The sequence below is a fragment of the Diabrotica virgifera genome, chromosome 3 (assembly GCF_917563875.1).
Source record: "Diabrotica virgifera virgifera chromosome 3, PGI_DIABVI_V3a".
Classification (NCBI taxonomy): domain Eukaryota; kingdom Metazoa; phylum Arthropoda; class Insecta; order Coleoptera; family Chrysomelidae; genus Diabrotica; species Diabrotica virgifera.
Genome location: NC_065445.1, coordinates 61,227,433 through 61,239,970, shown reverse-complemented (window position 1 = coordinate 61,239,970; position 12,538 = coordinate 61,227,433). Strand labels below are relative to the sequence as shown.

The 12,538-nt window shown below is 33.1% G+C and overlaps 1 protein-coding gene across 4 annotated transcripts in view; it reads right to left on the bottom strand.

The window, feature by feature from the left end:
- Nucleotides 1-6,728: 6,728 nt before the first annotated feature.
- Nucleotides 6,729-12,538, bottom strand: part of LOC114339806 (uncharacterized) — an 82,581-nt gene continuing 76,771 nt past the window's right edge. For all 4 annotated transcript variants that reach the window (XM_050646478.1, XM_050646479.1, XM_050646481.1 and 1 more), the window contains 2 exons: nt 10,268-12,501; nt 6,729-6,933 (listed from right to left, as the gene is read on the bottom strand). In XM_050646478.1, the coding sequence (XP_050502435.1) occupies nt 6,838-6,933; nt 10,268-12,501 (2,330 nt within the window). In that variant the 3' untranslated portion in view covers nt 6,729-6,837. The remainder of the gene's footprint in view (nt 6,934-10,267; nt 12,502-12,538) is intronic.

The following is a 12,538-nucleotide window of genomic DNA, read 5'->3' as shown; positions in this document are numbered from 1 at the left end:
TTATGCAACAAGGAACCAACTAACATTTTTTCGAAAATGGAGTTATTGGTTCCTATAGACTGTAAATAATATTATTCAAGTTCTGCAATAACGATCCAAACGTTTTGGCGCGTCAGCACCATCTAGTGGACGATAGAACCATATTGCAGATTAATAAATTCGGTTATACAGGTTTTCAATTTCGAACCAAGTAACTTTGGTTCCTTGTTGCAGGTATCAATCCGTAACATGCAACAGTTGGTTCCATGTTGTAGATTTATTTCAGTCAAATTTCAGTAGGTTCCAGATTATCATTGGGAATCAATAATTTGTGAAAATGTTACCTAACCAAAATAAATTTGGTTAGGTTAAACCAAAAACTCTCTGATTGAACTAGAATATGGTGCGGCTGTATTTTCGTTTTTCAACGAAATTGAAAATGGTTATTCATTTTTGATTTACATGTTTACTCTCATTGGAGTACGAAGGGAACCATTCTCGTTGGAACTTTACCGCGCTGAGCAGATGGGACGTGAATTATAAATTGTTTCCATTGTTTTCAGTCTGGTGGGATGTAAAGTAACATTATGTTATTCTATATGCCATTAGAGTGAAAACTTAGTCTTTAAAAAAAATCTACTTTTAACTTATGGCTCGAAGGAGAGGCAGGCCGCGGAGCTCAAGAAGTGTGGTCTTGTCTAAGAAAATATATTATTCTCCTTTTCATGAACATTTTTCAGTGCGTCACAAATTATAGAAAAAAAAGGTAAGTCCGTGCTAATACACATTTATGACATTTATTCTAACGTGACATTTTAGTTAAATCTGACAGTTGTCAAATTTTATTTTCAATTTGGAATAAAACCAAATCAATTGTGTCTATTGCATTTATAAAATGGTAATTTCTTTCATTTGTATAGTCTTATAAATTGTACAGATTATATTGATAATAGTATTATTTTATTTAATAAATAATTCTTTTTTGATTATGGCGCCATCTATCGACAACTAGAATAATCACCAAACTAGAATAATTACCAAAGTATTCACAGACGTGCCTTTTTTTCTGTCACATACAATTTAATGCGTTAGAGAGAAATCGAAAAACTGTGACGCACTGAAAGATGATCATGAGAAAAAGAATATCAGTAATGTTAGCGATAAAGTTGAGCACATTATTCTGTGGAGCGACTTTTGCGGAGGTCAAAACAGGAATATTAAAATCGTACTTCTATTAAAATGTCTTCTAGAGGAATCACAGCATTTAAAGACTATTAGGCTGAGATTTTTAGTTCCAGGTCACACGTTTCTTCCAAATGATAGTGATTTTGGAGATGTTGAATGTGCTCTTAAAAAGCAACAAAATATAATAATATTTTCACCTGGCGAATATTGCAAGATAATGAAAAGTTGTAGGCAAAAACGACCGATTAATGTAAATATCATAACACAGGAAGATTTTTTGAGAACCGCAAAATTAGGAAAAAGAATCACCAACAGAAAAAAAGTAAAACCAACCAAACAATAAGTTGGTTAAAAACTAAAGAAATTAAATTATGTAAGGAAAAGCCTTATAGCATAATTTTTAAAACGACGTATCAAGACCAGGACGATTATACAGAAGTAAGCATAAAAAAGGGAACAGGAAGAGAACCTTCAACTGGGCCACAGTTTGCTATATATTTAGAACCATTGTGGCCTAAAGGAAAGCCAGTTTCAGACGCAAAACTTAAAGATATACAAAGTTATCTGCATTTAATCCCCTTAAGTTACCACCATTTTTATAAAAATTTTCTAGCAGATAGTACTATAGTCGAGGATATAGACGGATTTGGCGGAAATCCAGATTTCGAACCAGATGCAGACTGTTAATGTTATATTTAGCAACATATAGACGGATTTAGCGGAAATCCAGATTTCGAACCAGATGCAGACTGTTAATGTTATATTTAGCAACAAAGAACCACGTGATTTTTGTCTACCTTAGGAGTTAATTTTTTAGTTGTTAATTTGATTATAGCATTAATACCCATAAGTTTTAATAAACGTGTTTACTTTTGTGTCGTTTCTTATTATTTTTGTATACAAATAATTTCATCAAACATATAAAACGTTTTTCTTGATTTTCTCAAAACTATGTTAATGTCAGTTGGTTCCTTGTTGCATAACTGGGTCCAATTGAACTTTCAGAAAATAAAAACAATGACTAATACTAATGAAAACTGTACAATAACTATTCAAAATGAAGAAATCCAACCAGTGCAAGAGTATTTGTTATTTATATCCAAATATCTGGGTCAAGTATTTAGGCGAACCAAAGATCCGAGCAGGTGATCAGGAGAATCAGATTGGCATGGATAGCGTTTGGAAAGTTCAGCTACGTTTTCAAGAGTAAGAGATACCCGCAATACCTAAAAACAATCTACAACCAATGTGTACTGCCTGTATTGACATATGGAGCGTAAACATGGACAATGACAAGAAATAACATGGATAAAATATTAAAAAACACAAAGGGACATGGAAAAAATGTTACAAGTAAATCTGAAGGTTAAGAAAAGAAACGAATGGATAAGAAAAATCACTAAGGTTAAAGATGAAAATGAAAAAATAGCAGAACTGAAATGGAAATTCACTGGGCACAATGCAAGGCAAAAGGACGGCAGATGGAATAACCAAATACTATATACTGGAGATCCTCGGAATACCGAAGACGAAGACCTCAAACGAGATGGATCGACGACATCAAAAAACACGCTGCGCTGGCTCCAATATTGGGACCGTGCAAGTTCTAAAAAGCGACACCTGGTTTCATAGCTCGGCAACTTTTTTCGCACTTTTAATTATATTGGCCAATCATATTGGTCCTGGCTGCCGGATAATTGTCAAGGCCGTAGCCCAAAAAAATTATAAGAAGAAAAAGATTTAGGTTATGTTATTAAAAGGTAAACAATTAATTAAATATAATTTTATATAATAATTGCATGTATCAATATTGTGAGCAACATATAATTTTTCTTCTTCAATGACAGTAGACAGTAGGTGTGAAATATACGTCAATTTGACAATTTCAATTGACAATATGAATTATTTAAGAAAGTTGCAAGATTCCTCCGCTATTCACGCACGAACGTTTCTCGTATCCCCTCCAAGTATGTACTTGCAAACCGCGAATAGCCCAGGACAGAGAATCCTGAAGAGAAAAAGGGGAGGCCTACGTTAAAAAATGGGCGAAATAGGCTATGTAGATAGCTAGAATATCGTTGGTATGCAAACTTTTTTTGTATATTTTGCAGAACTTCAAGACAGTATTTACCTACCCGACACATGACCGCAATTGGAATTATTTGAAACATACTTATTGTATCACGTGAATAGGATGTTCCAACTTTTGGATATTTATTTCCGAATCAAACTTAACCTATTCTACTAGAAAACTAATATTTTATGGATCTTAATTTAGATAATTTTTTTAAGAGGTGACGCCAATGCTCATTACAGCGCGGACTTCAGGTACTGAAAACCTTACCATGCCCATCTTTTACCGCATGCCCTGCATTCAGTCCCGGATTAAGAAATCTTGAGGCCCCTAGGCAACCCAAGCCTTACGAAACTTTTTCTTTTCCCTCCAAGACCTCGGATAACCCCTGCATATCCGAGAGGTATTCCTGTGTTAAGTCTATTTTGTGCCACTGTCTAACGGTTACAGTTTTTACTAATTTTCATTTTTTAAAACGATCGTTTGGCTGTTGCATTTGTAATCATTAGCGTAAGATAATCTTACAAGCTACTGACAAATTTCGAAACTTCGATTTGAACCCAAAAAACTATGAAGCATGAAAAAAATTTTTCGCTATCAGTCCTGAAGATGGGCTATAAAATATTTGAACTGCAATAGTTCATCATAAATTTCAGGTTCAGTATAGTTTTCATGTAGTTTTGAAGCACATTCCTTTATTTGAGTATCACTCAGTTTTGGAAAAACACACAAAACACCATATACTGAGTTACTGACTCGTACTGTCAACTGACGACTCAGCTCAATAATTAGCTTAACCAAAATTGGTAGATTCGTTTCAACCTCTAACTTTTCTCCACCCTGTAGAAAAACTTCATTGGAATTAGCATCATCAAAATGTAGTTTTCTTGCTCGCGTTTGTTTGCTCTCGTCGGCAGAGTATTGTAGATCGTAGACCTTCTGCTCGTAGTAAGCAAAATGATCTCTTTGGAATTTTAAGAACTCCAAAAGTGAATTTAGAAGCTGAACTGCAGTTTTAGGTTTAATATCTTCTCTCTAATGATTTACAGACAGCGTTGATATATTCTAAAATTGTTGGCCAAAACTCATTAATTATGAAAGTTTCTTTTTTTTTGACATTTCTCTGAACAAACACTTCATGAACTGTTTCAGATTTCTGATTAGAGTCTTCAGCAAGAGTATGAAGAGCAGATTTGAAAGCGTTGTATTTAACCTTTAGACAAAGGTCTTGTTGCATGTGTCCTTGCAGTCCATTTTGTGCTGTTTATTCTTTTAAGGTCTAGATAGTGGTGAACGAGATCGCTTAGTGGAGTTTCGTTTAAGCATTTGATCATAACTTCCCAACGGTGCGGTGGGTAGAGGCTGAAAAAAGTTTTACACGGACTGAATAAACCCAAAATACCATATTTCATTTGAGGGAGAATACGTTAGCCAATCTCTTTTTATTTTTGTTCCACTGATATGTTTTCGAAAAACCATAGATTGTGTAAAAATCTTGTAATGCCTACAAAATTTCCTTTTGATGCTGAAAAACTTCCATCAAGGTTTTTACATTCTAAAGACCTTTCCCAATTCAAAATTTTCGTACTTCTTCAGTTATTGTATTCCGTAATCCAATTCGTAAAAATATATTCAACTTATCTTTAACTCGAATTTTTAACTTAAGTTTCGGTTTCTGGTTATTTAACTTCTTGAACTGGAATAGAGCTGTCGTTACATGTTTTTCATCTTCTTCAGTTACGGAAGCTGTTTCCCTCAGTTATTTCTATTTCATCACGTGCATTTCAGTGTGAAACTGAGTTTAAATAAGTTTTGGTTCTCTTTTAGATTTTGTTTAAGGATCTTTTCTTTCTCCTGATTTTTCTTGTGTTTTTCGGCTCCACTCTCGAATATGTTTTTTATTTCCATCTAGTACTGTTCCTTCTACCAAAGAGCATTCGTTAGCGATTTATTCTCACAACATAGACTTTCTATGTGATCAAAAGTACCTATGCATTCTAATGTATGTAGTTTTATACGTTGACCAATCACTTTTATGGTATGGCGCGATATTTGAATTTTTCAACATAATATGATTTATAGTTTTTATTTAATTCTAATTATTTTTTCGTTTTGGGCCCTGCGAGGCCCCCTTTGGGGCTGAGGCCCCTAGACAGCTGCCTACTTTGCCTATTGGTTAATCCGGCACTGCCTGCACTACTCTATTAGACCCCGTTCTCATGACAAGCGCTTAACGCGCGTTTTGATAACGCGCCATTACAACTACATACATTTTACTTAAGAGGATCGGTACCTTTTTTCGGCTGCAATGCTATTCAAATGGGGATATATTTTTTTCGAATCCTGAGAAAACTAATAAGTATTTTTGAAAAATTTAAACGCAGAATGAAAGATTACGTTATTAGCGAGGGCCGAAAGTCCCTGAGAACTATAATGTTTATTTTAATAAGTTACAGGGGTGAAAAACTAAGAGAAAATTTAGTGTTATTTTTAATTTCAAATATCTCATTCAAAATAAACTTTTATTTATTCTAAGGGACTTTCGGCCCTCGGTGATAATTTAGTCTTTCATTCTGCGTTTAGATTTTTCAAAAATATTTATTGGTTTTTTCAGGATTCGAAAAAAATGAACACAATGTCCGTTGTAATATTTTCCAAATCTATCTTTGTCATACAACGCACTTAGTCGAATAGAATATTGTCAGTCAGACACTGACAAAGTCACAATTTTAAATAATTATTTGACATGAATCGGGAATATTTTTAGTTGTTGATTAAATAATATTGATATATAGTGTATTTTATAAATAATTGATTTAAGAGGTGAACTTTATAAAACGTTATTTATTGTGTATTATTTATGGAAGATAGAAGCAGAGAATACATCAAGATATATTCTGTGATCCAAGAATTTTGTTGTTAAAGATGTTCAAAATTGTAAGCGTTCCATAGTAACAATATATTATTAAAAAAACACTTTAACACTTTTCCTCTTTTCTCGATTGAGTATTAGTTTTTGTTGTAGGTACATATAAATTATTACAATCACTGAATGCATAGCTAGTGAAAAAATTAACAGTTATCCAAGAACATTCAAAAGCCATCTCTCTAAGATAGTTATGACATTGTCAAGTAGAATGACATATCCATACCAGTGTGAATTTTACTACACGTAATTTGCCATTTAAAGACAGAAAAGGTAGGGATAGCCGTAAAATATTTGCGAATTATGTACCCATAGCCTTAAGAGAGACCGTTCACATAACAACGCGCATTTAAGTCATTAAACGTTTTAATAGAAGCGAATATAGGTAGAATCGAAATTAGCTAAATCGGTTTAGTTATTCTTAAGCTGTTGTTAAAAAGATATAAAAAAAATAAAACGACGTTTATTAAACGTCATTTATTGTTAACATATCGACAAATGTCCCGACCAGACTCTGTGACTTGTCGCATTAGGCTTTTCTAAGATTAGATAGTAAAATTCCACTTATACTTTTTACCTAATTTAATAATTTCTTAAACAAATTATATTTTTATAATATTACCATATTACAAGTTTTTATTATCACATAAGTAAAAAACTACACTCCTACAGACTAATCTTTAAAAAAACTAAATAAATCCCCATCATCTTCGTCTGAAGAAGCGGTTACTTCCATGTTTAAAAATGAAATCCTTGGGATCTCCATTCCCTGAAAATTAAAAAAAGTAATAATTACATATTCTCAACCATAAGTCATTTAATACAGGAAAAACATACAAAGATACATACAAATTATTAAGTTTTTTTTTAATTTTCAACAAAATCATTCTTAAGCCTTCCTTAAGCATAACTAATATTTAGGAGCAATGTTACCATTTTTGGCGAAAATGTCAGAAGACCCTCTCTTTCAGGGCTAGGATATGTTAGTTACCCCGTACTGATGATGACCAACTAGACTGGAGTACTTACTTATATACGGTTGCCTTGCTAACGATTTTCCTTTTCTAATCCTTTATTTTTATAACGTTTCGGCTTTACTTTCCTCAGGTAGCTTTACATCCGTATCTGTGTTAGTCGTAGTCCTGAAAGACAGGGTCTTCAGAAATTGTCGCCAAAAACGGTAACATTACTCCTGTAGTGATCCAGATGATGACCAACTGAAATACATATAAGGTTGCCTTCCACCTTTTTATCTATTTTCTATAGCCGCTGATCTACCCAAAAGGGACGCCTATGACCGGTACTAGAAATTTGCAATAGATGGAATCGATTCATCTCTGGATGATAAATAACCGTACCAGTTTTCGTTTTTCTAAATAAAAGAGTTGTGGAGGTATTAATAAAAAAACTAATTACAAGGCGTGATCTTCAAAGAGCTCTAGCTCCCTTAGGAAGCATCTTGGGGCTAGTTGAGTTGAGTTAAATTTTCTTAAAATTATCTGAGGAATCCCTGTTCTTCGTTTGTCCGGAGAGTTTCTGAACATCCTGAATATTTTATACTTATAATCTTTAGAACAATCTTAAACTGTCACTTAATGATTTATTTTCATGTATGAACAAAGAGGCCACAAACTTCGGCTTGTTCAATTAAAACACATCTTTGGTCAGGGTAGCCTTGGAAACAATTCTTCTCACTCAACTGACGTTCTGAAATGTTAGTTATGTTTGTACACGTCACACTGGTCAGTTCCTACCATTTGTATTTGACTACTATTTTAAGTATACTGACTTCAAAATAGCGTTTGTTGTTAACAATCCGTCCAAATATAATCAGCGTGCGGTCATACCAATTTCAATCCTCTGAGGGCAAGGTAATGTTAACATCTTTTTTCAACCATGAAGGACCCTTGCTCATGGAATTTACAGAACCTATACTCCGCCCCACATTGACTTTACAGTATAAGGAACCTAGGCAATGCAGTCCTTTAGAGAGTTTTTAGCGCGCTGATGCCGATTTTATCAAAAAGAATTTGTAATCGAACATTAGAGAGATTAAATTAAAACTGTTTTAGAAAGGCAATCTACAATTTTAGGATTCATATGCATTTAAATTTATTTGATATACTATTCGCGGTGTGCAAGTACTTGGAAGGGATACGCGAAACGATCGTGCGCGAATAGCGGAGAAATATTGCAACTTTCTTAAATAATTCATATTGTCAACTGAAATTGTCAAATTGACGTACATTTCATACCAATTGTCATTTAAGAAAAAAAATTATATATTGCTTCACAATATTGATATGATATGCAATTATTATATAAAGGTAAATTTAATTAATTGTATTTTGCTTGCAATACTGCATTTTAATAACTAATTTTATTTACTACATACAATTGTTTAAGTTTGAATAACACAACCTAAATCTTATTTTTTCTTCTTATTATTTTTTTTCGGACTATGGCCTTGACAATTATCCAGTAACCAGGACCATATGATTGGCCAATATAATTAAAAGTGCGAATAAAAGTTCAGAGCGTAGAAATAGGTGTCGCTTTTCCGAACTTGCACGGTCCCAATAGTTATTACGCATATGAACCCTAAAATTGTAGATTGCCTGTCTAAAACAATTTTAGATAAAATCAGCATCACAGCTCTAAACACTCTCATAAGACTGCCTTGCATATCTTCCCTATATTGTAAAGTCAAGGTGGGACGGAGTATAGAGTGCATATTATTGAAATCCTGTATAATGAAACTTTAAACAAGGTTCATTAAGCAATATGACCAAAACGTCCAGAAAAACTTCTGCACAATGCTCGGCTTTATGTCGCCGAAGAAGTGAAAAAATCTACAACGAAAGAAGTAGAGAATATTAGAGTATCCACGCTATAGTTCTGATTTATCGCTCTACGATTTTCACATCTTTGGCCACTGAAAATGGCGTTAAAAGGTAATCGTTTGCAGATGGACGAAGAAATACAAAATACCGTACAAGAACTCTTTAAGGGGATGGGTATGTATTTTCGGCTGCAATGCTATTCAAATGGGGATTCATTTTTTTCGAATCCTGAGAAAACTAATAAGTATTTTTGGAAAATTTAAACGCAGAATGAAAGATTACGTTATTAGCGAGGGCCGAAAGTCCTTGAGAACTTCTATAATGTTTCTTTTAATAAGTTACAGGGGTGAAAAACTAAGAGAAAATTTAGTGTGATTTTTAATTTCAAATATATCATTCAAAATAAACTGTTTATTTATTCTAAGGAACTTTCGGCCCTCGGTAATAATTTAGTCTTTCATTCTGCGTTTAAATTTTTCAAAAATATATATTGTTTTTTTTTTAGGATTTGTAAAAAAAAATGAACACAATGTCCGTGGTAATATTTTCCAAATCTATCTTTGTCATACAACGCACTCAGCCGAATAGAATATTGTAGCATATTGTCAGTCACACAGTGACAATCAGTGACAATTTTAAATATTTGACATGAATCGGGAATAGTTTGAGTTGTTGATTAAATAATATTGATATATAGTGTATTTGATAAATAATTGATTTAAGACGTGAACTTTATAAAAAGTTATTTATTGTGTATTATTTATGGAAGATCCAAGCAGAGAATACATCAAGATATATTCTGTGATCCAAGTATTTTGTTGTTAAAGATGTTCAAAATTGTAAGCGTTCCATAGTAACAATATATTATTAAAAAATCACTTTAACACTTTTCCTCTTTTCTCGATTGAGTATTAGTTTTTATTCTACATATAAATTATTACAATCACTGAATACATAGTTAGTGAAAAAATTATCACATTTATTAACTGAATTAATAATTTGAAATATTATACAAATACCAGTCATCCAAGAACATTCAAAAGCCATCTCTTTAAGTTAATTATGACATTGTCAAGTAGAATGACATTCTAGTAATATTTACATATCCATACCAGTGTGAATTTTACTACACGTAATTTGCTATGTAAAGACAGAAAAGGTAGGGATAGCCGTAAAATATCTGCGAATTATGTACCCATGGCCTTACAACAAGGTAAGCATAATTAAATAATAAGTTAGTTGTTTATTAAAAATACTTACTTTAGTATGATCTTTTTCAGCAATTTTAGAAGCTTCATTGTGTGATTTATCAGCTGTGGAAGTCGAATCCTTACTAGCTTCAGATGGCAATGCTTTTTCCGTTTGTGTTTCAGGTGGTTTGCTACTCTCAACTATATTCTTTAATTTTTCAGCTTCAACTGTATTACTTGAAGCTAAACCACTATCAGTATGTGCTGCTGTTTCTTCAATTGGTTTTTTTGAGAATGTTGATAGTAGATTAAGTTTTATATTTTTTGGCTTAGCCTGATCAAGGGCCGTACTTTCAGAAACTTCAACTGGCGCTATTGATTTTTCATCTTCAACTGTAATAATTGTACCTAAACTATCAGTGTATGTTGCTGTTTCTTCAATTGGTTTTTTTGAGAATGTTGAAAGTAGATTAAGTTTTATATTTTTTGGCTTAACCTGATCAAGGGCAGTACTTTCAGAAACTTCAGTCGGTACTATTGATTTTTTATCTTCAACTGTAATTGTACCTAAACCATCAGTAGGTAGTGTCGTGCCTCTGCTTATCTCTGTAATAGCTGTTATTACCTCCTTGCTTTCATGAACTTGTTTTTTTGTAGGAGATTTTAATTTTGATATTAGATTAAATTTTATATTTTGTGTTTTAACCTGATCAACATTTGTACTATTAGTGTCTTCTATTTCCATTGTATCATCTTCCTCTTTAATTAGTTTTCTACTTTTGCTATCTGCTGTAGAAGTTTTCATTTGTGTTCTGCTATCGCCTTTTTTCAATAAATTGTTATCTTCGCGTTTAGCATAATTTTTATTCAAGATTTCCTCATTGTCTAACCTTTTCGAAGAAGTGGCCCTACAACTCTCATCTTTTCGTTTCGATTTATTAGCTGCTATACGTTGAGCATTTCTATAACTTAAACCGTCATCACTATAGTTCTGCCAAAAAGGCCTAGTTTCTTTATCTTCGTATTTTTTATTCTTTTTAGCTTGAGTTTTTTTATCAGAACTCAAATTAGCAATTTTTTCAGATAACTTGGGTATTTTAAATTTTGAGCTAAGTTTGTTTACGGGATTAACTATAGAAGTAACATCCCAATCCGTAGTTCCAGATGGCTGTCCTGATGTTTTAGGTCGTTTACGTTTCTTATTCTTCTTTTTCTTGCTAAGTGGTTTTAGCAGTTTTTGTTCTGTATTATCTGATTTAGTATTACTGGTTGTCTTTTGCTTAGATATTTGACAAGATGTGGATGGGTTACTTTCTACAGGATTTATGGCAGAGACAATTTGGACATCTGTTTCCTCCTCCATTTGCGGATGTGCTGATTTTAGCAGTTTTTGTTCTGTATCATCTGTTTTAGTATTACTGGTTTTCTCTTGCTTAGATATTTGGAAAGATGTGGATGGGTTACTTCCTACAGGATTTATTGCAGAGACAATGTCGATGGTTTCCTCCTCCAGTTGCGTAGGCGCAGATTTTAGCCGTTTTTGTTCTGTATCATCTGTTTTAGTATTATTTCTTGTCTTTTGCTTAGATATCTGACATGATGTGGATGTGCTACTTTCTACAGGATTTATTGCAGAGACAATTTCGATGGTTTCCTCCTCCATTTTCAGAGATGCTGATTTTAACAGTTTTTGTTCTGTATCATCCGTTTTAGTATCACTGGTTTTCTCTTGTTTAGATATTTGGAAAGATGTGGATGGGTTACTTGCTACAGGATTTATTGCAGAGACAATGTCGATGGTTTGCTCCTCCAGTTGCGTAGGCGCAGATTTTAGCCGTTTTTGTTCTGTATCATCTGTTTTAGTATTATTGCTTGTCGTTTGCTTAGATATCTGACAAGATGTGAATGTGTTACTTTCTACAGGATTTATTGCAGAGACAATTTCGATGGTTTCCTCCTCCATTTTCAGAGATGCTGACTTTAGCTGTTTTTGTTCTTTATCATCTATTTTAGTATTACTGGTTTTCTCTTGCTTAGGTGTGGGTGAGTTACTTTCTACAGGATTTATTGTAGATACAGTCATTTTATTTGTTACATTATCCTCGCTCTTTGGCTGAGATGATGGTCTTAAAGAGGCTTTCTTAATATCTTCAATAGATATTCTGGAAAGCAGAATTTTAAGTGATTTCATTTTCATTCTTGGTTCAGCTTTTTCGCTATATACCGCTGGTTCCGTCTCCACGCTATATAGCATTGGTTTAGCCTCCGCGCTATATACCGTTGGTTTTGGTACGAAATCTTGAGCTAAATCAAAAAGAATTATTAATAATTATTGAATAAA